General features: G+C 48.7%; 1 protein-coding gene and 1 long non-coding RNA gene across 3 annotated transcripts; one reads left to right on the top strand and one right to left on the bottom strand.

The window, feature by feature from the left end:
• Positions 1–344: 344 nt before the first annotated feature.
• Positions 345–22,972, bottom strand: LOC135388077 (thioredoxin reductase 1, cytoplasmic-like). 2 transcript variants are annotated; one of them, XM_064617385.1, is made up of 14 exons: positions 22,758–22,972; positions 19,573–19,633; positions 8,786–9,003; positions 8,288–8,360; positions 7,191–7,259; positions 7,073–7,120; positions 6,853–6,998; positions 5,592–5,933; positions 5,441–5,527; positions 3,747–3,977; positions 3,193–3,300; positions 3,032–3,127; positions 1,628–1,762; positions 345–821 (listed from the first exon to the last, which is right to left on the bottom strand). In XM_064617385.1, exons 1-14 carry the CDS (start codon positions 22,857–22,859, stop codon positions 759–761), a joined length of 1,779 nt encoding a protein of 592 aa, XP_064473455.1. In that variant the 5' UTR covers positions 22,860–22,972; the 3' UTR covers positions 345–758. The 2 variants fall into 2 exon arrangements, with proteins under 2 accessions (XP_064473455.1, XP_064473456.1); XM_064617386.1 differs by lacking the exons at positions 19,573–19,633; positions 22,758–22,972 and adding an exon at positions 17,068–17,161.
• LOC135388079 (uncharacterized) lies at positions 20,670–23,895 on the top strand. Its single transcript, XR_010421283.1, has 3 exons — positions 20,670–21,087; positions 22,277–22,414; positions 23,085–23,895. It is a non-coding gene; the product is annotated as an uncharacterized LOC135388079 (long non-coding RNA).
• Positions 23,896–23,920: the final 25 nt, after the last annotated feature.

Raw genomic sequence — 23,920 nt, 5'->3', positions numbered from 1 at the left:
TCGCCTCACGGAGTCCCGACAGTGGGGGATTCTCTTGCAATGCAAGGGTGTTAGACACCAGGGGGCGGACTACAACGAAAAATCAGAGAAGACTTCTTTCATGGCAGCCCGTACGCCTGTCAAACCGTGGCGATCCATCAGGAACTTTCTCGGTAAGGTCTATGGCCTGTCCGGCCCTGCTCGACACATGAAATGAAGCCAAGGCGATGTTTCTGGTTCAATATTCGTGTCCCAGGGCGTTCCGCGGTTTGCGAGCACTAGGAATTTACATCTGTAGTTTTCTAAGCGCACTATCGTCCCACTATGCAAGAGGCGATTGAACAACGACCACAACGTCTTTCTCGTTCTCTTAAATAAATAGACTTTATTATAAGGCGTAAAAACGAACGTTCGAAGACACCACGATAAACGGCGAGTGTCTAAAAAAAACAGACTCTAGGGTGGAGTTCAGCAAAGACGACATCGAGCTGGTTGCGCCTCTGGAAGGTTGAGCAATGCAGCTGTCATACGATGCACATAAAGACGTGCATTCGCCAAATGCTGTTCCCCTGGTGAGTGAATGAGGTATTTCCTGTTGCCTCGAGGCCTCCCGCACCGTCGTACTCTAGTAGTGAGGTGAAGAGAGCTGTCACGAGCACTGCGCTGGTCTGTCGCACCATGGACTCTCGTTGAGTGCCACATCAACGTTCACGGACAGTGTGAGTGCGCGTTAGTGCGGTGACAGGTGGGTGCGGGGGCCTCGGGAACAGGATTTAACCTCAGCAACCCTTCTGCTTAGTGCTGGCTCCCGAGCGCTTGGTGATGCTCAGCGTTGTGGCGACCTAGGATGAAAATAAAGATCGGTTATAGCGACGACTCCACTTATAACGATACGTCTCTGTCTTCGCGACAGATGCTCGGTCGCGTACGGTCTGATGGAGCCGCCGCGTCGCGGGCACCATAGAGCGCGGTAAGATGGACAGTAGAGAGAGTTTTAGTACATTGTACGCTATCTTCTATGTACGCAAATGCGATAGCGTACGATGCCCTAAAACTCACTAGTATCTGCACCCGCACGCTGTCCGCGATTCGTTGCTTTACATTATGAGGGACAGAGTAACAATCTTGAGGGAGAGTTCAGGGACGTGTGAGATTCAGCATTTTCTTAAGGGTAGGATGCTAACGTCATATTCTTTGTTCCACAAACTGGGCGATGATTCACATTACGCCTGTCTTCTTTTACTTCGTTGTTGCGATTGGTTCCGGAATCGTTATAGACGGGTTACCCGAAACCAATCACAATAACGAGGAAAAATACATGCGTGATCACTGCCCAGTTCGTGAAACAAAGAATATGACGTCAGTTTCACAAACGGGGCAATGATCACATTGCGCGTATCTTATTTTTCTTCGTTGTTGCGGTTGGTTTCGGAATCGTTGTAAGCGGGTTACTGAAACCAATCGCAACAACGAAGCAAAAAGACATGCATGATGTGATCATTGCTCAGTTTGTGAAACAAAATAGGGCAATGATCACATTACGCCTATCTTCTGTTTCTTCGCTTTTGCGATTAGTTTCGGAATCGCTTTCAGGGGGTTACTATATAATCTCGCGCACATATCACAGTAAGGTCAAAATGAGGCTCACTTCAGCACACGTGGGGTGGATGCCGATGGTTGCGTCGATGTCTGCCTTTGTAACGCCCAGCTTCATGGCGGTGGCGAAGGCCTGAGTCACTTCGCCTGCATTTGGTCCCAAATAGTGGAAGCCCACTATTTTGCTCTGCGGGGGGCACCGACGAAAGAGAGTTCAGTTTTGGCACATCTTGCCACAAAGTACCGATAGAACGAATGTTATAACATATCCTCTTGCAGGTCGTTATGTCGTTCAGGTTGAAAATGTCGCGTCATCTTTGTCGTCACAGTTCACGTGTCTTACATCGTACTCCCCGAAAATTAATGAAATTAATTTCTATTTTTGAGCAGTATGACGTCAGTGTGTGCGCAATCTGCAACCCGTCTGGCTACATTGTTCCTCAACGGTCCTCTTTCCCTAAAGTCTAAAGAGCTCCCGATGAAGTCACCGTATTTGGAAGATCCGAAACCACTAGTTTATGGTGCTTTGGAAAATTCACGAAAGCCGTCACCTTCACTGACGTAATTTATATTTTGCGCACCGAGTCATTCACCGCGGATGATTTAAAATACGAAATAAAAGCAATTACATTAATTTTATTATCCCATGGTGGCACAGTGCACGCTCGTTAATATGACTACTACCGTTGCCGCGGATTTTTGGTCACAAAGCGAATTGTTGTACTAACGAGGAAGGCACCCTTCGCTGACGGTGCAGACCGCTACGCAGAACAACGATCAACCGAAGTCAACAGCGTCAGGAGTCATCCCGAAGCTTGGTTTAACGCGTGTCACCCCCTGCCTGCGGTGGCCACTTCGCTGGGTTGCTCTGAGGGTCATGTCTCGCGGTCACAATAACGAGAAAAGAATACCCGTATCTGACCCTACTTGTGAGAAAAATCTCTGTCATTGTCGAACATGCGTACAAGTCGTACAAGGTGCATGTACGTGGCAGCAGAACGGTTCCCAAGAAAAACTGTCAAAAAGCCAGCGTGTCATATTATCAGGGTCATACTAACAAGGGTTCACTAAAACGGTCATAACGCGAGCGTGACATATTATCGGGGTCATACTAACCAGGGTTCACTAAAACGGTCATAAAGAGAGAGTGTCATTCTCGAAGTCATACAAGGAGGGTTCGCTAAAATGGTCATAAAGCGAGCGTGTCATTATCGGGGTCATACTAACCAGGGTTCACAAAGCGTTTATAAAGGGAGCATGCCATATTATCGGGGTCATATACTAACCAGGGTTCACTAAAACGATCATACAGCGAGCATGTCATCCTATCGGGCTCATACTAACAAGGATTCACTGTACTTTGAAGACGACAAACTAGAGGCTGATAGGACATCGACGAAATCGTCGCGATAAATTACTTTTCAGTGGACGCTAAAAGTCAGTAGTAGTTTCTTACATTCTCCGACAAGACGCAGATAACTTTGACGTAACCAGCATTCTGGCCCCGCTTTGGCACTGTCCATTCTAAAGGAGTGAAATTGGAGTGGAACACCTGGAAGCGAAGTTGCACCAGCTTATCACGTGACAAAAGGAGAGTGAAATCATGAGAACGCCTACCTCGATGTTCGCTTCCCCGTACTTTGAAAGAGCCTTTTCTTCAGAGAGGCCGACGCATCCGTACTCAATGGGAGTAAACACGGTAGTCGGTACGTTGGTGTAGTCACACTAGGAAGAACGTTATCGTTAAGAGATAATGCTCGAAGGACGAAATCAATTCTACACACCAGTTTGCTTTACAGAACAAAAACAGGAAAGGACTGTTGCTGTTGACATAGAACCTGAGTCACAATACCCGGTGTTACCATTTGCATCTCATCATACAGCTCGTCAACTTACCATACAACGCAAATTGACTCAACTGAACAAGAATTTGACACAAAATAAAGAAAAAACCCGAGACACGGAGCACAAGGACGAGACACGGTACGTTCTCCAACGCACTTTTGCTTTCAATATCCCTGGGTATCATCTGGCTATGGCCAGACGCACTGCTCAGCAGTATGCATCCGAGAGACCACCGTGAGATGCGGAAAAGTAGACGATCGTTGTATCCGATATATCGTAATATGTGGCACTCACGGTTCTGCCGCAAAGAGTAAAGCGTAACTAACCTGAATGGTGCTGTTATCGTAGAGTCTTCGTGCCAACAGCATTCCAGCCTGGATCGCGACAGGGGTGAGCTCCGGGAAGCCATCCAGTATATCGCCCACGGCGTAAATGTGGGGGATGTTCGTCTGTTCGTTAACCACGGGAATCTTGCCGTTCTTGGGGTTCACCTTCATTCCTATGTTCTCCAGGCCCATGCCCTTGGTGCACGGTACTCTGCCGATAGCTAGGAGCACCTGGGAGGAGTCAGAGCGTATACCCTTCTTTTCGTGCATACACACCTGTGGGCTGGCAACGCCACCTAGAGTAAACAAAGCCTGATCGCTTAAACGACGTAGCGTAGTCATTAAGAGTCCGCCAATCACGACGTGTCTTCGTCAGCTGCAGCCAATGAGACGAGCCGCAGTCAGCCGCATGAGCAGCCACTGGCAGCCGCAGGAAGTCTGCATATTTCAAATTGTCTACGGGGATTGGCTGAAACAGACGACATCGCCACTCTGTGTCCACGCGGCGAAGGAGTGAGAGGGAGCATTCACCGAGCCTTCTGCCATGTCTAGGTGGCGCTGGGACAGGTCAGTGAGTAGGAGCTGCCCGCTGAATCCCCAAGTTCTCACAACAGCGTATATTATCACGAGCTACTTCACTGCTGGCAGGGATTCCAGCATGCATGCCAACCAATCAGCGATGGGTCCTTTTACCACATTTAATTTTTTTTTAAGGCGGACTCATGCGATCCCGTTACGTTCGCTTCCTGCGAGGGATGGCGGCACCGTCGGAAAATATTTTTCTTTGTTTTGCTTTCCTAGCGCGCTCTATGGTACGCGCTCTAAGGAAGTGATGTAGTCGGCGCCAGCGTGCAGAACATGCTAGCAAACGACAAAACAGTTACTTTCATACGCAGGGATCTGGAAAATTGCAGCAAGTTTGTCGAATATGTTGATCGCAATCAATTACTAGACTGTTACTCTAGGGAATGATATCATTTTGGCCCAGCTATTTTTTTTTTTTTTTTTTTTTTTTATAATTGAGGGTTTACGTCACGAGACAACTGAGATCGTGAGCGACGCCACAGCGGTGGGTCTGTGGATTGCTTTTGCCCACCTGAGGGTTCTTTAACGTGCGTTGGAAGCTCATCACACGGCACCCCGTCCCGGTAACGCGGTAACGCCTAAGCAACTTGTACCCTGCCACCAAGTTGCTGGCGTCCTCAGCCGGGCCCAGCTATCGCGGGCGAGAGAGGCGATTTTGTTGCATCTCCCATCCCATGTATTGAAAATTTGACAAACTTTAATTCGCTAAAAATCAATGGATCGCTTCATGCCTTGAAAAATGTGAGAGAACTGATGTTCTGAGGCTGGAACAACATAGAAAGGACAAATACATACAAAGCCTCAAATTGCCTAAGAAATTAACGATGAAAGACGAAAGTCACTGAAAAGGATAGCCAGCTGTATAGAACTCGAACCCACTGTAATCCAGAAGATGTGGGTTCGAGTCCTACAGCAGGCTAACCTTTTCAGTGACTTTCATCTTTCATCGTTGAAAAATGTGTCATTCCCTAGATAAACTCAAGAGAAACACGCCTACTTGCTTCATTTAGAAATTGAGCGAGGTTTACGAGAACCCTGTGAACAAAAATTCCCCATAGCCTTAATCTAACCACCACATTTAACCCAAGTTGTTTAGCACGAACTCTTACCGTATTGTACTCCCCGACGAAGGTCTCTCCATTGTGGTTGGCAGTGACTCGAAACTTTCCAGGGTTGCCTTCCTCGATCTGCTCAATCTAACACACAGAAGAGCTCTACTGAGTACACGGCCTCTGGCGTGCCCCCGCTGAAAATACTCACAGACGTAGGTACACAGGGTCTGAGAAATGTAATTCCTTCTTGCGTCATGTACTCGCCGATGCGTTCCGCCATGTCCTGGTCGAAACCGCGAAGCAGGATGGACCGTACCATGACGGTGACGTCGAGGCCTATCCCCTTCAGGAAGCCCGCACATTCGAGTGCGACGTACGACGCTCCCACGACCAACGTCTTGCCAGGACAGTAGGGCAGGAAGAAGAGGTCATCGCTGGTGATGGTGTACTCCCGCGCCCCCGGTATGTCCGGATAGCGAGGACGCTCCCCCGTGGCCAGGATGAAATTTCGGGAGTTGATGATCGCCTCTCGGCCTTTCTTGTCTTTCAGCTGTCACGGCCAAGGGATAAGGCCAGTGAAAACTAGGTCTGGTAATAGCGCTCCAGGTCTTGTTAAAACGAAATGCAAGTCATCACTTTGCATTGATGGACGGCTACGTTCCTTGTTTCGCGGACATGTCAGAACACTATGGAGTACAGACCATGACCTACTAGATTCTAACGACCATGTCATAATCGGCAACCCCTATGAGCAGTCCGTCCGCACGATCCGCTAGGAGCGTCGGCATGCGAGATCTACATCATGATTGGACAACGGAAATTTGAATTTTGAACGCGCAGAAGCGGACGTACGACTACCGTAGCAGACGAAGGCAACAGCTCCTATGAAAACACGCAGAATGATGATGAAAATCAACTTTAGAAAGAAGCGTCTCCCGTGGGACATTCGCCGCTTGTACAAAAATACTGAGGTAAGCTGACGTGCAAAGTGTTGTAGAAATTGAGGAAGCAGTAACCGGGTCGATAAGTAGCGCCACCGCTAGCTTCCAAGTGTGGCGCTGGGAAGGGGTGCCTATGACATGTTCGCTATAATCTAGTAGGTCGTGATACAGACAGGGATTTTTCCAATCTCTCTCTCTCACACACACGCACGCTCCTCCCTGAGCTGCAAATCCTCGGCAAGTCCCTGGATTAGGACATTCCAAATCTCGTCCAGCTGACGTATTATTGACAGGGCATCGCAGCCACCTAGGGCTGTCCAGACTGCTGCTTGATTTCCAAAATCAGTCACGAGGAAGGCCGAACGCTTTGAAACAGCACAGAGTGAATTCGAGTGAATGTACGGGAAGCCGTCAAACGGTCCTGCAACCTCTATGGGCTAGGAGAGCTTGGACACCGAGTATAATTAAGACCCGAGTGCAAATGCAGCATTCGACTCCCCTAGGCCCCATGCGGGAGGAAGGACTTACTTTCAGAGTATGAGGGCCCACAAACTCGGCAAAAGAGTTGTGGTAGTCTATCTTCTGATCTCGCAGCTGGACCCTGTAGTTCCAGTTGAGGGAAGCGATGTAGCTGCGGATACTGTCGCGCATCGTTTCCCAATTGTGAGCCACTTCTGCGACAGAAAAACAACCACAAGTTCAGCGTTGAACCATATCGCGATTATATTAACGTATAGTGAACTCTAACCATCTCCCGTAGCCCAGCCAAAGTTGCGGGCATCCTTGATGCTTTGCCCTGCAAGGCAACAGAGCTGGTAAGTGGAAGAAAATAAGCAAGAACGGGTGGTCCTGTTCGGGTAACTTACCTAACAGGGCGGCTTGGTGCATCAGTTTTTTCGGGATGCATCCCACGTTCACACAGGTACCGCCAAGTCCTGAAAGCGTGTGGATAATCTGGATGAGGGCCTCTTTCACACTCCTCAAAAAAAAAAAAAATCTTTCAAAAAGACCGCGGACTGAGGTGTCAGCCGCCCCCTGTAGGAAGTTCCATCCCCCCCCCCCCCTCTCCACCCGAGATGAAAGACATGCGCAAATCTCAGCTTAAATTGGTCCCACTGTGTCGATATGAAGGCGTATCATTTCCGCTCTCATGCCAATTATTGATATCTCAACAGACCACGACCGTGGTTCTGCTATTGCGATATCGACAAGACCACGTACAGGCAAACAATAGAGAGTTTTAGTACATCGTACGCAAAGGCGATAGCGTAAGTAAGAAATAGAGTTGGTGGCTTTGCGCACTGCGCGGAGCTCTCTTTCTGTTATGGGCCTTTGCAGAACCATCAACGCTATCCTTTACGTACGCAAGGGCGATAGCGTACGATGTATTAAAACTCTCTAATAGACATTTTTACCTGAACGTTTACGCTGAACGCGTTCACGTGCCTGCGCATGCAAGGCCCCGATCTTCAACTTTCACATAGCGATCGTTATCGTTATATTCAAAGTTCGCGCTCGTGCAAGGGCTCGTAGCGAATCACGGGCCGAAGTGATGCATTTAACGCGCGTTATGGGATAACGACACGTTTTCTCATTTAGTACGCGGGGATGTTCAATCACTACTCGCAGACGACGGCCGTTCGTCTCCACGGCTACGATTGCTGAGAGCACGTTTGTGATTGGCTACGGCCATTGAAAACACGATCGTGATTGGCTGACTTTTAGTTGTTACGTCACGTCGACGAGTGAGCAGACTCTCTCTATCTAGGTGGTGTTGCCCGGGTCCGAAACTCGTTCCCAGCTCTGCGCAGACGCGATCTCGCGAGCGGACCGGAATGAAACGTCAACACGTTCAGCTAAAACTGTCTATTCACTGTTAACACTATTGTCGGCATCGTATAAGGCGGTGCCTATCCCTCAGATGGAAATACTTGTATTCAGCAATAATAGTTGAGGGCATTACCCCATGTGGTTCCTTTCGGCGTCGGCGTCACGAAGTCACAAAGGCCAACCTTCTTGCCATGCTTCACGGCTTCCTGTATGTAAGCGACACATAAGGTGGTATTATTAAGCCACGATATGACTAACTCCTCGGCACGACATTGCGCCCCCAACATTAAAACAATTTTCCGCAAAGTCAGCGCAGTTCCAACCTCGATGCACTGGACTGGTTTCCACGTACAACCTCAACGGAACGTGCTCCTATACATGATTAACCGATAGAAAACAAAATTTAAACACAAGGCGCTGTGAAAGACGTTAAACTCGTTAAATACATTTACAGTCCGCAGGAGTGCCAGTGAGCTATATGGATGTGCATAGGTGTGTATCCGTAAAATATCAGTATACCTGCGCTGGGGCACACCGATGTACGTATTTCTTTCAATTGTTCATCGTTTTCCTGGTCCGTTATAGCATTGTACAAAATGCACTGAAATTCGATACAAGAGAGAGTGCGTACCTTAGCAGCAGCGAGGCCGCCGGAGCCGCCACCGATAACGTACAGGTCGTAGTTGAACTCAATGGTGCCGTTTGAAAGGAGTTGCCCCAAGACACCGTTGTCTTGGGCAACCTGGGCCTCTTCTGCTCCACCTACGTACTGTCCGCTCACAAACACCTGCGGGAGGGACTCGACGCCTGTCTTCGCCCTCAGCGCTTCCTGAAGGGGACCGCCATATTCTGCAAAACAACCGGAACAATATATATGTGCAAGAGATATCCCACATACGCAGCGAGTCTTCAACGCGTACAGCGGTCCTCAAATGTGACGCTGAAGAAGTAGAGTGAAAGGAGTGAGTATCCGAAAAAAGCATTCTCTTTATGTGACAGGGAAATGCTCGCACCAGACAGACTCCACGCCGTATAACACGACTCAACGCACCCGCAGTGACGCCAAGCCAAGTCCTCGACGTTTTAAACACCGGAACAGATGACAAGCACAGCGGCTCTAGCGGTACTGCATAAGCAAAATGGACGGCCGAAAGGCGATGACGATCCCGCTATGTCTACCATAGGGATACAAAGCAAGGTGCATATTCCTACATACGTGCATATCCAGTTCCTGCATTAGTCATCAGAAGAAGAAGGTGGAAGCGGTACAAGCTGCTATAATGCTACACAAGTAGTAGTAGTTGCTCCTCGAGCGGGATGGCGCTTATCCGCAAGGGAGATTGACCAGGGCTAATGAGGTGCGGTCTACAGGATGGTAAAACCGAGTTAGAACCGGTTAGAGCTGGAGATAAACGAGAGAATAGCGCGGTCCCTAACGCCCTTATGGGAGGCTCCAAGGGATAGCAGAGATATCAGGGAGAGCGGAGCTCCGATGGAGAGAAGGGAACGAGAAGGCGACGACAAACGGTGACATAGGAGGGGCAATCAAGGAAGAAGTCATAGACGGTCTCGTCTTGATCGCAGTGCGGGCACGCAGGTGACGATTAGAGGCCAGCACGGTGAAGATAGAAGTTTAATGAGAGGGAGAGGCACCGAGCGCGCGTTACAGAAGTTTCGGTCTCACGGCAGCCACAATGCTCTGGTTTCCAACGGAATGAGAGGTGCTCATATAGCCAGGACGTGGAGGGCGACGGCGCCGAGAGAGAAACGAAACGTCTGTAGCGCGCCCGGACGATGTCAGCTATTGGAGGAAGGATATCCAGGATTGGTCCAGAGAGTGTCATATTAGTCAGGGTGTCAGCGGCTTCGTTGAGCGGGAGACCGCGGTGGCAAGGAACTCTAGGTGATAAGGAGATGGTAGATGCGGCTAGGCGCAAAAGCAACTAAGGTGGCGAGCAAAGTGCTTGTGGGGCTTTCAAGGGAGGAAATCACAGAAAGAGAGAGAGAGAGGGAATGAGCACCATGTTGAAAGCAATGTTGAGTGTCAAATTCATAGTACCGCGACACAGCTGAATGTAATCTTTCTCTTTTTTTTTAGTATCAGAGTTGTTCTCTGTCTACATTTCCAGTCGTCATTGCGTAGCCAGGCGGGTCAGGTGTTCAATCTCCATCCCCCGAAATCGTGCCTTTCGTATTGCACTGGGGGAGAGGGAAAATAGTGAGATCCTCTTCCCTAATGGAAAGTCCTGACAGAATCGCTCCAGACATTTTTCGGTCTATACGACACTGTCAGTGCTTGTGCTCCGGGTCATAGGAGTGATATGCTCGAAGTCAGCGTTATCGCCAATGTGATCATCTTCCCATGTCGCAGTGAGGGCACTAAAGTGAGAGCCTGTTGCACTAAAGTTTCGTCCGGCGACCGCAGCGCCAAGTGTCCGCCTCTAGTGTAGAGCGCTAGACGGTCGTGACCGGCGTGTTCCCTGCCTTCCGTACCGGGAACGTCGTCTCTTTTGTGGAAATCATTGCGCCACGATTTTTCAGAGCCGCAGTGTAGGTGATACATGCCTGTGTATGGAAAAACCTACGGCTACGTGACCACAAATGGCGCTGCGGAATACGGTTCGGAGTGCCCCCAAACGTCGTCCATATGCTACACACCGTGCAATCTGAAGGACGACAAAATCGTGAGGTCATACGGTCGCGTTCATGAAGCTCTCTGTAATTATGTATTAAATCTGATCTCGTGTCTACTTAGTCAGTTGTCAGTTAGTGGTCTTCCGCCTCGATGCCAATACACAGTTGTCAGTCTTCCACGATGATGCCAATACATATGTCAGTTGCCCTTTGTCTCCTGCTCTCTACGCCATGGTCTTTAGTCCACTTTTGGAGTCTCTTGCAACTTTCCTCCCTTCACGTATGCTCAAACTACCTGGCTCTACAGCTCTTCCGCTTTTTGCATACGCGGATGACCTATCTCTAATACTTAGAGATGAAGCTTCTGTTGCCGCTGTCCTAGGTGTTCTAGATGCCTATGGCAACGTATCAAATGCGCGCATTAATCGGGCGAAGAGTGTTTTGCTCTTCCTTAATGCTACCCCTTCGTGCCCTGCGCCCTTTGGCATTCCTGTTAAAGACGATGTTCGCATACTAGGATATAACTTTAATACTTGCGGACTGTCGCCGTCCTCATGGCTGAGGGTGCACCAGCGCAGTGTCCCCGTTCTTGCTGATCTCAGAGGTTTGGTGCTCCCTATCACGTGTCGAGCCCGTCTTGCCGCCTCATGGTTTTTCAGTAAGTACTGGTACCATGGCAGTGTCGTTATTCCCCCTCGTCAGATCTTGGTAGCTGCTACTCGCACAGCTTTTCGTTTCATCTGGGGTGGCAGCGTGGAATGGGTGTCACGCGCCCGCATGTGGTTGCAGCGGGAGTTAGGTGGCCTATGGGTTCCACATATGAAGACCAAGTGTCTCGCCCTTGGTCTTAAAGGTATTTTTGATGCGCTCATGGAGTCGTGCCACCCTGCCCATGATCTGTTACAGTTCCTCCTGGGTCCTGATGTCAGGTTTTTTTCGGCTTTTTCGCTGAGTAGGCCTCGGTCTGAGTTTGTCGCACCCCACCTCAGGGAGTATGCCTCCTCCATGCGGCGCCTGCGCGAGTCCTACCCAGGTGAACGCATTTCTACCTGGACTGTGAAGCGACTGTACAAATCTCTCTTGGAGCTTCTTCCCATGCCTCCGCCGGCTGTGGGCCTTGGTGTGCCCCGGCAGGTTGCTTGGCGTCTTGTCACCGCGGGCTGGTTCGACGCACGTCGGGCTAGCCTGCAATGGCGCTTGGCACACGGCGTTTTACCGCTTCGGGACCGTCTGGCTCGGTACGGAGTCACCACTCCTTTCTGTCCATTCTGTGCTTGTCACGATACTGCGGAACACGCGTTTCATCAGTGCATCGTGCCCGATACTCTATGGCACAAAGTTGAAGTCCTGTTCGGTGTGTCACGCATTCGGTGGGCTGTCATTCAAACGCTCTTTCAGCCTCCCGTCCCGCATCGCGATAGGAAACAGTTCCTCCTTCTGGCAGTTGAGATTAACTACCAGGTGTGGATTTCTCGCTGCATTGCAGCACAGGGTGGTCGCATCCGTAGTGTAGCAGAAGTGCTAAATCTTGTTCGAGCAGGGGTTCGTCGCGCTCTTCGTAGAGAGAGAGCTGTGCTGGGAGCTGTGCACTTTGCAAGACGGTGGCAGACATCTTCGGTCCTCTTTGAAGATGATAGAGGTACGTATGTGCTTCACTTTTAGGTGGCCAAGTACAGTGTGCCGTTGTCACGTTCGCAGCTTTCCGCGAGTCTTCGTTCGTTGCATGGTGACGTCCAGCACACATATTAATCTAGAGATCATATTGCTCTAGAGTTGGCATCTACGTAGCCTTAGTTTAGTCCGTGTGAAACGTTAGAGGGAGCCAGTCTGTGTGGCTGGTCTTCCGCTCTGATGCCAATACAGTCGTACTTAGCCAGTCTGTGTGGCTGGTCTTCCGCTGATACAGTTTACTTAGCCTGACCAGCCTTAGTCGCTGGGCGAGAGTTGGTATATTCAGAATGTTGTCCCATCCTACAGTTGGTAATACCAGAATGTTGTTCGAGTCTATTTGAGATGCTGCAGGAAGCCTGCCCCTGTGGCCGGCCTTCCGTTTGATGCCAATGCACTCTCTCCTCCTTGGAGCAGTTGAGTTTCACCGCCGCTAGGTGACCACTGACATTCACTTCCGGGTGGACAATGGCAAGTTCTATGTTAACCTATGAGGAGTCCACACCCTCGTGTTGTTCTCCCACTTGCAGCTTTCCAGTGCCATGGACTGTTGCATGGCAAAACGGACACGTATAGCAATCTCTAAACAGCCTTAGTCGCTGGGCGAGAGCTGGTGTTCAGAATGTTGTTCGAGTCTGTCTGAGTTGCTACAGGAAGCCGGCCCCTGTGGCCGGCCTTCCATTTGATGTCAATACACTCTTCCTGCTGTCCCCTGTGGCGGGCCTTCCATTTGAGGCCAATACACTCTTCCTCTGCCGGCCCCTCATATACTGGAGAGGGCCCCCTTGATAACGCTGTCCGCCCCCCAACCCCGGGTGGGCCATGTCTTTGAATGCGCGGTCGATAAAAAGGTCGTGGGGGCATTATCGCTTGCGGTGCTGTTCTCGGCAAGATTTTTCTTAAAATCCCTTCCCTTTTAGATCAAGATTGCCCCGCGCCTCTCAACTGGACACTATAGCCCCTCGGCGGATTCAGGACTAGTGTCGCGCAGCGCAGGAGTACAACTTGTCGTACAGAGAGCGAGCATATCTCCTCTGGTGCGTCTTTCTAGGTCACTTTTGGTTTCCGGCCAACGTTCTTCTGTTGCCTGCCACTGCAACATCGCGTATAAACATGGAGATCCTCTCATTCTTCTGGAGTCGGAAAACAGCACTACTCGATCAACAGATGCTCCGAATGCATCCACAGAGAGAAGGCTGGGCAGTGCCGGATGTTGCCATTGCCTGTCGGTGTTTTGCATTGCGTACTTTAGTGCGCATTTTGTCATCGGAGAATACCCCTGCACAGGCACTTCTGCAAGATTGGCTTGGCACCCTTCGTCGCCACCTCGAGCCTGATGCACAGCTGAACAACACTCCAAGCACTGAGGTACCTGGAAGGTTCCAAGCCGCAATAGTGAGATTCTTCCAACAAGTCTGCGTTGCAATTCCCACTGTCGATCCCGGAATAGCACCACTCTTATAGCTTCCACAGCTGGACGCTGGAGCTTCCACGCTGAACAGCGCTATACAAGGTGCGCAAATTCGGTGGCCTGCTTTCGTCCCGTCCTTGTTTCCTGGTGACATTCAGGACATACTCTGGAAGTTCGCCTGGGAAGTTCAACTTACCCGTGACCGACTGGGACGCTGAGGAATCGTACCCCATTGTACGTGCCCCTTTTGCGGACATCCCGGGTCGAACGAACATGTCGTTCATGACTGTCGTGTAGCCAAAGCTTTTTGGCAGAATCTGCGAAGGTCCGCACGCATTCGGTGTCCCGTGGACTTTGGTGAAACCTTGCCTCGTCTGCGTTCGCCCGACGGCCACATGCGAATCTTGTTAACCGCATGCGGATCATCAGTCTTGTGTTCCTCAGGTGCCAAGCTGTTGTTCAGAGACGCCAAGAGGCTCCCACCTTGCTACTTGTACAGCGGGCAAGGTGTAGCCAAGACACTCCAAGAAGAGCTCTTTTCAAGTGCTGATCACGTTTTCCTTGCATGATGGGAAGGCATGTCCTGTCTGGAACGTTGGGGAGGATCGATCTCCTTGCGGGACCATAATCGAGTATTGCAGCGCGGAGGTCGCTAAGTGGTACCATTTCGTCTTTCCGTCATTTCCATTTTTCGTTGCTCAATCCATCTGTATGTATCTCATTAACACCTGTACATGGCCTGTAAGTTTAATTTTTTTCGACGTTCATATATAGGCTTTACTTTTCCATCACGTTCACACATGTTCATTAGCACAGTAGTTTTAGAAGCCATGTCTTCGTACCACCTGTAATTACGCCGCCAACTGAATAAATTTTTCCCACACAATCTGAAATTTTTGAAGCGTGATGCATTGTGCTTCTCCCATAGTACAGTTTGCAATACAAATCTGAATGCTCTGCCTCTCTTCAACTCCGCGTGCGCTCTGAAGGGGAGTCGGTCCTTCATATATTGGAGAAGGGCCCCTTAATAACGCGGTACGCCCCCGGGTGGGCCGTGTCTTTGAATGCGCGACCCATAAGACGGTCGTCGGGGCAACAATCGCTTACGGTGCTGTTTCCGGGAAGATTTTTTCCTAAAATCTGACTGGCAAGAATGGCATAACTTCAGTGCTTGCGAACTTACTTGCGAACGTACATCGCAAAAAGGAAAAAAAAAATGCAAGGAGAAAGGTCGTTTTGACGGCAGTGGCGTGTCACCCTCGTGTAAACCTCGTGTCACGCTTTCACCTGCGCAGTGCACATGGGAGATGGACGTGTTACGCCGCGTATGCTGTCGTGTTTGGTTGTTGCCCCCACCTCATGGTGTAATTATGGAATATCGAGCCCATGTGTTGTATAGACAGGTCTTCATTTTTATAGTTTCGCAAGCGCGCTTCGATCTGGTCACGGAGGAAAGGCATACCTCCTTCAGACGCACTCATTTAGTGTCACTTTCAAAGAGTGACACTTGCACTTAGTGTCATTCGTGTGCTGTCACACGACATCTTTTAGTGACGCTCGGCAGAAAGTGCACTAACAATTTCGTGAGTTCCCCAAACTCACTTCACTTCGGCTCACAAAGTGTGTAGCCTCGACGGCAGGCTTTGTGGCATAGGTAGAAATATTGAGAAAAAGCGAAGGGTCCCCGACACGACAATATTTTTAAACATATTTTCAACAGCGCGTTTATTATTATTTTGAGTACATTGCGAGGTGGTGACAAAAAATAAAAATACAAATAAAACATGTCATTACTCTCGTTAACAGCCTAAGAGAACTTCGCGGCCTCGGCGATTTGGCGGCGGCCATATTTGTTGTGGCACACAGATGTTTGAGGCCAATAGACGAGTTCAGAAAATCCCAGAGTGCTTAGCGCCGCTTTGAACTGTGGGAGTTTACTAATACGAAAGAAACGGGTGGCCTCCAAACTGTTTCGATTTCTCCCGTACCGGTCCATTGTCCACGACGACGTCTCAAGGTCAGCGAAAGCGAAATGTGAAGGACTATTCTTCGTTCCCCCGCTCAGCAAGCGTCCCAGGATGCTATGCGTGCGCAAAGAGCACTGGGATTTTGTGAAATAGTCTATTGCCATCACTGCGCAAGTGACACTTACTTAAGCCGTGTAGCAAGCACGTATAGTGAAAGTGACATTCGCTGGTTGGAGCGCACTACACGAAAATCACACTTAATCATCCCGTGTGACAGGGATATTAGTTTTTAGTCTTGCTTTTGTCCCTCGTTACTTCCATCAAGCTGCTGCTCTCGAAACTTTCAAAATTCTCGCTCCTCCCCACGTTAGCTAAGCCAGATGGTGTTCATGAAACGTACAGAGAGAATTAAGTTTAGCCCCACAGAAATGGCACGCTGAACATTTCCTTCCCGAAGAAACTATACATCGCCTTCTCAAGAAATGTTTTGTTCCTTATTGATCCAGGAGAGAAGGTTAGCAATGTGAAATACGCGCTGCACGAACCGCCCAGACGTTGTAACAAAAATGCTGCCTGCGATCAAAAATGCATACATATGGGCGACGCTGGGAGCACGTTGCCATGGTTACGAGCGACGCCGAAACGATTCAGGTCACTGGCGTGTGCCCTCTTGTAGGTTGTAATAGAATAGGGCTATGCTCTCAGCATTGTAATATTGTCCGCATAAGGTCAGCACAAACTAAGGAGACGAACTTTTCTCAGGTCCCAGTAAAGCAGAGCACGGCCAACCGCATTACTGAGGACATATGTCGCACGGAGCTGCATGTCTCTGTGTGTGGGAAGGGGAGGGGGGTTGTATGCGTCCTGGGCCGACTTCAGGGGAACTGTGCCGACATTTGTCTGGGAACAGTGGTGGTCTGGCAACTGCGGAGCGAGGTAAGAATTAAGTAACGGAGGTCAGAAACACTTATATGCATTTCGGAGCCCCACCTCAGCAATAGAGTCCAGAGCACAAAAACCGCAGGCGGGGGTACTGAGGATTTCCCTATGCCCTCTTTCGCATTCTTTTAACAACCTGTCAAAGGACCTTCCCGAAGGTACCTCGAAGCATCTGCGGTGAATAACTGCGCCTCAACCCGCCCTTGTTCCTTTCAGCAACCCTTCGAACACGGAAAGAACATCTATCTGCACCCTCTGGGAAGTGTCTCGAAGAAGAGACACCACCACACGTACCTTGCACAGAGATATCCGAGGAGCAGCATATGGGCAGAAACTTTGGCATGCCTCAGGGAACAACTTCCCCTGGTCCAGCATGGCACGCGACGGAACGCACATACACCTGTAGGGACGGCAGCGTAACGAGACAGATATAATCCTTACCGGACGTTACTATGTAGGGGGCGTGTCACCCGGGTCCTTGACGCAAACCCCTGGTACGCGCGAAAACACGCGTTTTGTGCCGCGCCACGCCCCCTGATGGCGAATCGATGTCCTATATCGGGTACCGCTACATGTCGGGGTGAGCAGGAAAATCGATGCAGCCCATTGGCTTATGCGGACCACGTGCCGGCGGAATTATTTTAAAAGCGAGGTTGACTTTTCCGTTGGGATGGGTGCTAAATCTTGTGACGGCATGAAGGAAGATGGGGACGTCAATAGGTGGAAAGGAATAAAGGCTGATTCACATTCCAGCGTTTACGGCTACGCGTACGGCGTTTCACGTGTACCTTCGTTCCATCCTGATTCCTGAAGGATGTCCCGTTGCAATGATTCGCTCTCAGTGGAAGTAACACGCACGTGCAACCGTAAACGCAGCAATGCGAATAAGACTTAACAGGAACCTTAAAAATAGGAATGTGAGGAACGACGAGATCTTTCCGACGTTTCAAGAATGTTGGGCTGGGGGTCAGGAAGTATTCGCTGGGGTGGCATAGGGTGCTGAAGGCGGCCCCAAGAGAAAAATAGAATTTTCTTACAGAAAATTACTTGAAACAATAACAGCTGCAATCAGGGATCGGAACCGGTATTTTTTTCGGTCCGGTTCGGGTTCGGGTTCAGGCATATTGGTTCGGTTCGGGTTTAGCTCCGCTGAACCGAAATTATCAGCTTGAACCGGTTCAGGTATATCGGTTCGGTTCGGTTCGGTTTCGACTCAGGGGGAAACCCCCCCCCCCCCACACACACACACACATACACAGACACAAAAAAAATCTGTCAGCGGTCGGGGCATTTACAGGGATTGGAACAGTTACTGTTTTCGGCCTCGGTTTAACCGGTCCACGGGCAGTAATTTTGCTACATGCAAGCAAGCTTATGCTCACCGTACACGATTGTAAGAGAAAGGTGTGAGATAACCGTTTCAGGTGAGCAAAAAAAAAGGTCGGTCAGTAGTACAATTAATTCACCTCTGAACCGATTCCCGAACCGGTAACCGTATCATTTTTTTTTTCGGTTCAGTTCCGGTTCGGCTCAGGACAAGCAAAAAAATTGTTCGGGTTCGGTTCGGGTTCGTCAAAAAATAACGGTTTTTTCCGGTTTTCGGTTCGGGTTCAGTTCCGGTTCCGATCCCTGGCTGCAATACGTAAATAACGGGATAGCACGATAGTTATTGGGCACACGCTATGGCTCCGGGGAAGGTTATCGTATTGTTGTACTAGTGGTATCAAATGAGATTCTTTTGTCTCTCACGAGTTCACAAATCACCACCGCTGGCCGACATTTTTTTTTTTTTTTTTCGCTCGGCGATAATTTGTCCTAGATTGATTTAAAGGCTTCCATACACGATATTTCGCTCACATTATAATCGTTTTTCCCTTGATAAGGAACTCACGTACCAGAAAATGACCTTATTGACACACTGAAAGAGCAGCACGGGGAGGAAATACTAATGTTGCCGTACTTCTTTTTTGAATCGCTCAGCGGTACGGATGGGCAGTTTTAAAACGCTGTCCGTAAGCCTGAAGCTGGTCAGGCATGCGTCGGACAGTACCGCCGTCTAAGAAAAGCCTACACGGCTCATTTGCTCCGCAGCTGCGAAGGCTAAGGCATCGACTGGTCCTTCGATGTACCGAACTATACTACGCTAAATGCAGAGGTCATAACGTTCAATAATTGTCCACAATGAGCCGTCCCCTGGCGCACTACTGGACTTGCAGCTGACCAATTTTTTTGGCCGTATATGGGACTAAAACTCACTATGAAACAAACAAACAAGAAAATACGTTACGTATTTTGTTTCATATTATAAATCAGCCTCCCGAAAAGACTGAACACGAACACAAATGCCGAATGTGAACATGAAGTGTTTCCACTACATTTTTGAAAGTGTCCGCAAAACTTCATAGTTTCGAATTCTCCGAGGGAAGGCGACGTCATCAAGGGCTCTGGTATGCGTCTCCTAGCAACAACAGTGGCCACATTTTGGAAGCTACGCTCCACTTTGGAAGACCGCCAAGCAGCTGCGCTGTTGAAACGGAAATGGTCAGACCAGTGGCAGATTGTGCTAGCTATTACGTCATACTTCTCAAAACTAAAAATTACTTTTATGATACTTCCTCGTCATACGGAGAATGGGAGAATACGGTGGAAGACAGACCTGTCGATTGGTAGGATTCTCAAGACGGGAGATTTTGTCCGTAGCGAGAGTCTCAGCGCATAGAAACTTTCTAGATACCCCGCTCACGTATCCGTGAAGAACGTACGCTACGGTCTGTGGGCTGAAAGTTCAGAACAACTTACCTTCCACGTCGAGGTCTACGTCCATGTGGGACTCTTCCAAGCTGTCGAACAACTGCTGTACCTGCGCAGTGAGGAAAAAAATGTTGAGCCAACAGAACGAATCGTACTTACAATTAGATTATATAAAAAACAAGAGAGAGAGAGAGAGAGAAAATAGGGCGCAACTACAACTCCCACTCCTCTAGTTTGGAATTCACTCCCTATTTTAGTCCCCTGGCCCTCGAATTCACTCTCCGGCACTTCAACTATAGTTCACTCCGCATAAACTTTCGTGCATTTGTCTTGACATGGATTAATTGTTGTGGATACGCATCTAGCCTTCCAAAAAAACTAAAATCAATCTTTCTTTTTCTTCTTGGAATGATATTTAAAGGCAAATGATAGTAGGAGCAGAAATAAGCTGAATTCGCTGAATGAGAAGCTTACAACCTTTTTTCTTCTTCTTCTTTTTTTCTCAAGAATCACGATTATGATCCTCACTATGTAACCTCATAAAATGCAGACTCTGCAGGAAAGTCTCGTTGACATTTTATTTTTAATACATTTCTCCTAACCGCTTTTATTCGAATTAAGCATCTCAAGGAAAAGGTGCTGACGCCAGGAATCGAACCTGGGTCTTCTGATTTCCGGTCAGATACTACCGGCTGCCTCGATATGGCAGATATGCTGCCTCGGCTAATTCTCGTTGTTTACTCGTTTATTCGCATGACGTCATCCGCAGGAGAGCGCCACTACCGCTAACAGATATGCCGCCATTGGTCTTCAGGTTTTGTCTGTCCAGGACATCACCCACATCGCTTTCACCGTACATTTCGTGTTTCAAAGTTATTGTACTGTAGGAATGTTAGTTGCACCATATCCAAGTGCATACGCCAGCGAACGAAAACCGAAACCAAACTTCGAGGGACCTACATCATGGCGGCGATTTCGCTTCTTCGAAGCTAGTGCCCTCTGGAGGGGTGACGTCATGAATTCCCCCTCCCACAACTTAGAAAACGTGAAAGAACTGATGTTCTGAGGCTGGAACAACATAGAAGGGACAAATACATACAAAGCCTCAATTAGCCTAAGAAATTAACGATGAAAGTCACTGAAAAGGTTAGCCAGCTGTAGGAGTCGAACCCACATCTATGTTGTTCCAGCCTCAGAACATCAGTTCTTTCATGTTCAACAGCTGCCGCCTGCGTCGATCCCGTCGTATCAATGTGTGTATGAGTGAGCAAAAATGTAAGAGTGAAAGGAGGATGAGTGAGAGAGAGTGGCTGGTTTGTCCCTTCAGATGACGCACCCTGGAAGTCGCTGAGAAGGCGTGTTAGCTTAGCTCAATTGGTAGAGCCCTGGACCGGCAATCCAGAAGATGTGGGTTAGACTCCTACAGCTGGCTAACCTTTTCAGTGACTTTCATCTTTCATCGTTAGAAAACGTGTTTTTGAGCCGAAGAAGTGCCTTTTTTTTCGCCAGAACTCCAAGATCTTGACAGAATAGATCGGGAAATATGCATCTCAGAGATCGCAGGTATGGTATTTTGTATTACAGACAGTTTAGCATATCACGAGTGATTTTTGAACCCTCAAACTAATACATCAAATTTCGACCCTCGAACTGCCGGAACAGCTCACGATAAATTAGTATGCGATATTTGGAGCGCAGGTGATTATAGCAACAATACTGCGAGTATGACACTCGTGATACGGATATTTACACGACATTGAAACTGTTTAATTACACTTTTCCTTTATACAGTTCACGTAAGATAGAAAATGGGGTCTCTTAAATTCAATCGAATCCAACTCAATGAGATGCACATAGTTTTGTTCCCGCGTAGCTCTCGATATTATGCACTGGAAAGCAAGCCGCGGAATAAATATACGCCTCCTCTGGCAACATTAAACCCAAAATTAATTGTGTTGGCACCGCGCACGTCAAATGAAAAAGTCGGAACAATAACACCGCTTCGCGCCAAGTGCGTTCGTCAAGGCCGCCTGCGCCGAAATGTGGGTCGTCTCACACACGCGGAATAGCTTGTTCGTAGAGTGCAGTGCACCGAGAGTGCATTGAAAACTGTGGATTGATGCGGGACAAGCAGGATCACGAGATCCTGTGATTGCATCTACAAAGCAGACGACAAAGTCGGAGTACGCGACTTTGTTTTCGTAGCAGACGACACCGAACCGTTGCGTGAGAACAGTCATCCCGTCATTTTGTACGGCATTGAATGAACAAACAGGTTTCTGAAACGAGTCCCGGATATTACCCAACGCCTTCTTGCACGGAAAGAAAGTGAAATGGGAGGGGTTTCCCTGCGCGATACGGAATTAAAAGTAGAGGCAAGCACGTGGGCTAAAAAATTGCAGGTGTCATGACGGACCATTTTGTTGCACTGCAAATGGACCGTTACCGAATCGCCCGGTGGGATACGCTACAGTAGCCGCGCGTTGGTGAGACATGAGTTACAACAGCGAGTACGGAAGCAGGGAACACGAGCTGACAGTATATCATCCGCCAGCAAATATGGGGTGATTTGAGATAATGGAGCTAAGCAACACATCAACAGATTACGGGGGAGGATGTAGGTGTTACCTGAGGAGGGTTCGGCGTACGCCTGTGAGATGCGCTTACTTTGTGTAAACTTGTGTTCACGAGCTACACGATGCGATATCTATGTACATTTACGATAAAATCGTATACTCCCTATGCATTTCAGATGTTGCCATTGATTTGTCCGAGGGAATATCATGGTCTAGAGCTGGAGCTGAAGCAGAGCTATCCGAAAAATGAGCAGGAGGGCTTTCATGGGGGTTCTTATTCTATCTTTCAAGGTGGAAGGAGGGAAGGGTAAATGGTATGATTTGCCTTCTACTGTCTTCGAAGGGTTTCATGTTGTGTGCCACATTCCGCCGCCTGGCTTCACGTGATTCATAACTTTGCAGACGACACGCTACGACACCGTGTTAACCGTGTCTTCCATGTACCAGGCTACCAACCAAGTCAAATGCATCACGCACCCAAATGCCATAAAACTACCGTGCCGCGCGCGCGAAATTTTTTTTATGGTGATATACATATGTTACACAGACCTCGTAAGCAAAATGTGTAGACATGCCTAAATTGCTATACAACACAAAGAGGGAGTGCGCGACGACAAAGCACCTCGCTGAGAAAGCTGTAAGAAAAGGCATACGAACTTGTGCACTTCCGTCCGCGTTGGAGAAGATAACCACTTTGTTTTCCCGAAGAAGTTCATCCAGAGCTTCCTGTGGATTCTCCACATTTTTAATGGGTGGCATGGACCCGCTGTTGTATACGTAATAGAAGTAAGAGAATACGGATACAAACACACAGCACGCCGCATAAACCGTCGAGCGGATGAATGAGCCGGCGTAAAGGAAAATTGCTCGCATGCTGCGCGATGGCAGCGCCATCTTTTCTAAACAAGATTTGGCAGTTTCAAAAAGTGATACCTGGCGGCGCTGCAACGTTTCGGTTTCGTTTTGTAACTTCTACGCGTACAGGAACGCCACGGAAACACCGTTGTATTGGGCGCTACCGAAGGACCTTTCAGTCTCCCATAACAAAATTAGCTTACCCAGGACCCAATGATCTTCAACACCAATCACAATGACTTTTTGTGTGTGTGTCTACCCCTGCATGAAGTCCTTCAGAAAGTCACTTCTGAATTTGAAGGTACGTATTCACGATAGCTTTTAGAAAACATAAGGCAATCGCGCAAGCTGTCATCACACTGGTGTACTTGGATCCAACAGTTTTCGTTAAGTGCGCCTGATCTACTGAAGCTCGCTCTATTCGTCTTGGGAGGCGCTCTGAGGTACCACTATGGTAGACTAGTCCACCATACTTGGGCGGTGAAGGACAAAATACACAGTCTAGCCTGATAGCAGTGGGAACACAATAAGACCAGGGAATGAAGCACTCTTCGAATAAAATTTCAATATTCACAAGCTTTCGTGCAGAACCTGCACTTCAAGTGAACACACAAATCTGTATTCAAATTTGTGCCCATCTTTACCTGATGAAGTGCAGGTACTGCACTAAAGCTTGTGAACATTAGAGTTTTATTCCGAAGAGTGTTTCATTCCCTGGACTCGAGTCCACCATACATTTTACACCACATTTTACCTGTGCCACCTCTAAAAAAAAGGAGGGCTTGATATTTCAGCTGTAATGACATGTTGGTAATCATATGCTACCACGTACCAAGCTTGGGGATTCTGCATAAACCACTGCATTACTCTCTCATGGTGCTATGATATTTCATTAGTTTACTTCCACATATAAAAAACTGGGATCACCATTTCCCAGAACAGAGCCATTCCATTTAGTGTATTGC

The sequence above is a fragment of the Ornithodoros turicata genome, chromosome 3, assembly GCF_037126465.1.
Source record: "Ornithodoros turicata isolate Travis chromosome 3, ASM3712646v1, whole genome shotgun sequence".
Lineage (NCBI taxonomy): Eukaryota > Metazoa > Arthropoda > Arachnida > Ixodida > Argasidae > Ornithodoros > Ornithodoros turicata.
This window is presented reverse-complemented; position numbering and strand designations above follow the sequence as displayed.

Coding starts and splice junctions, on each gene's coding strand:
- LOC135388077 (XM_064617385.1), bottom strand. CDS start 22,859: ATGCCACCCATTAAAAATGTGGAGAATCCACAGGAAGCTCTGGATGAA. Junction 9,004..19,572: donor CGTAGACCTCGACGTGGAAG/GTAAGTTGTTCT, acceptor GTTGTTTTGCAG/AATATGGCGGTCCCCTTCAG. Junction 3,128..3,192: donor ACGGGGAAGCGAACATCGAG/GTAGGCGTTCTC, acceptor CTTCGCTTCCAG/GTGTTCCACTCCAATTTCAC.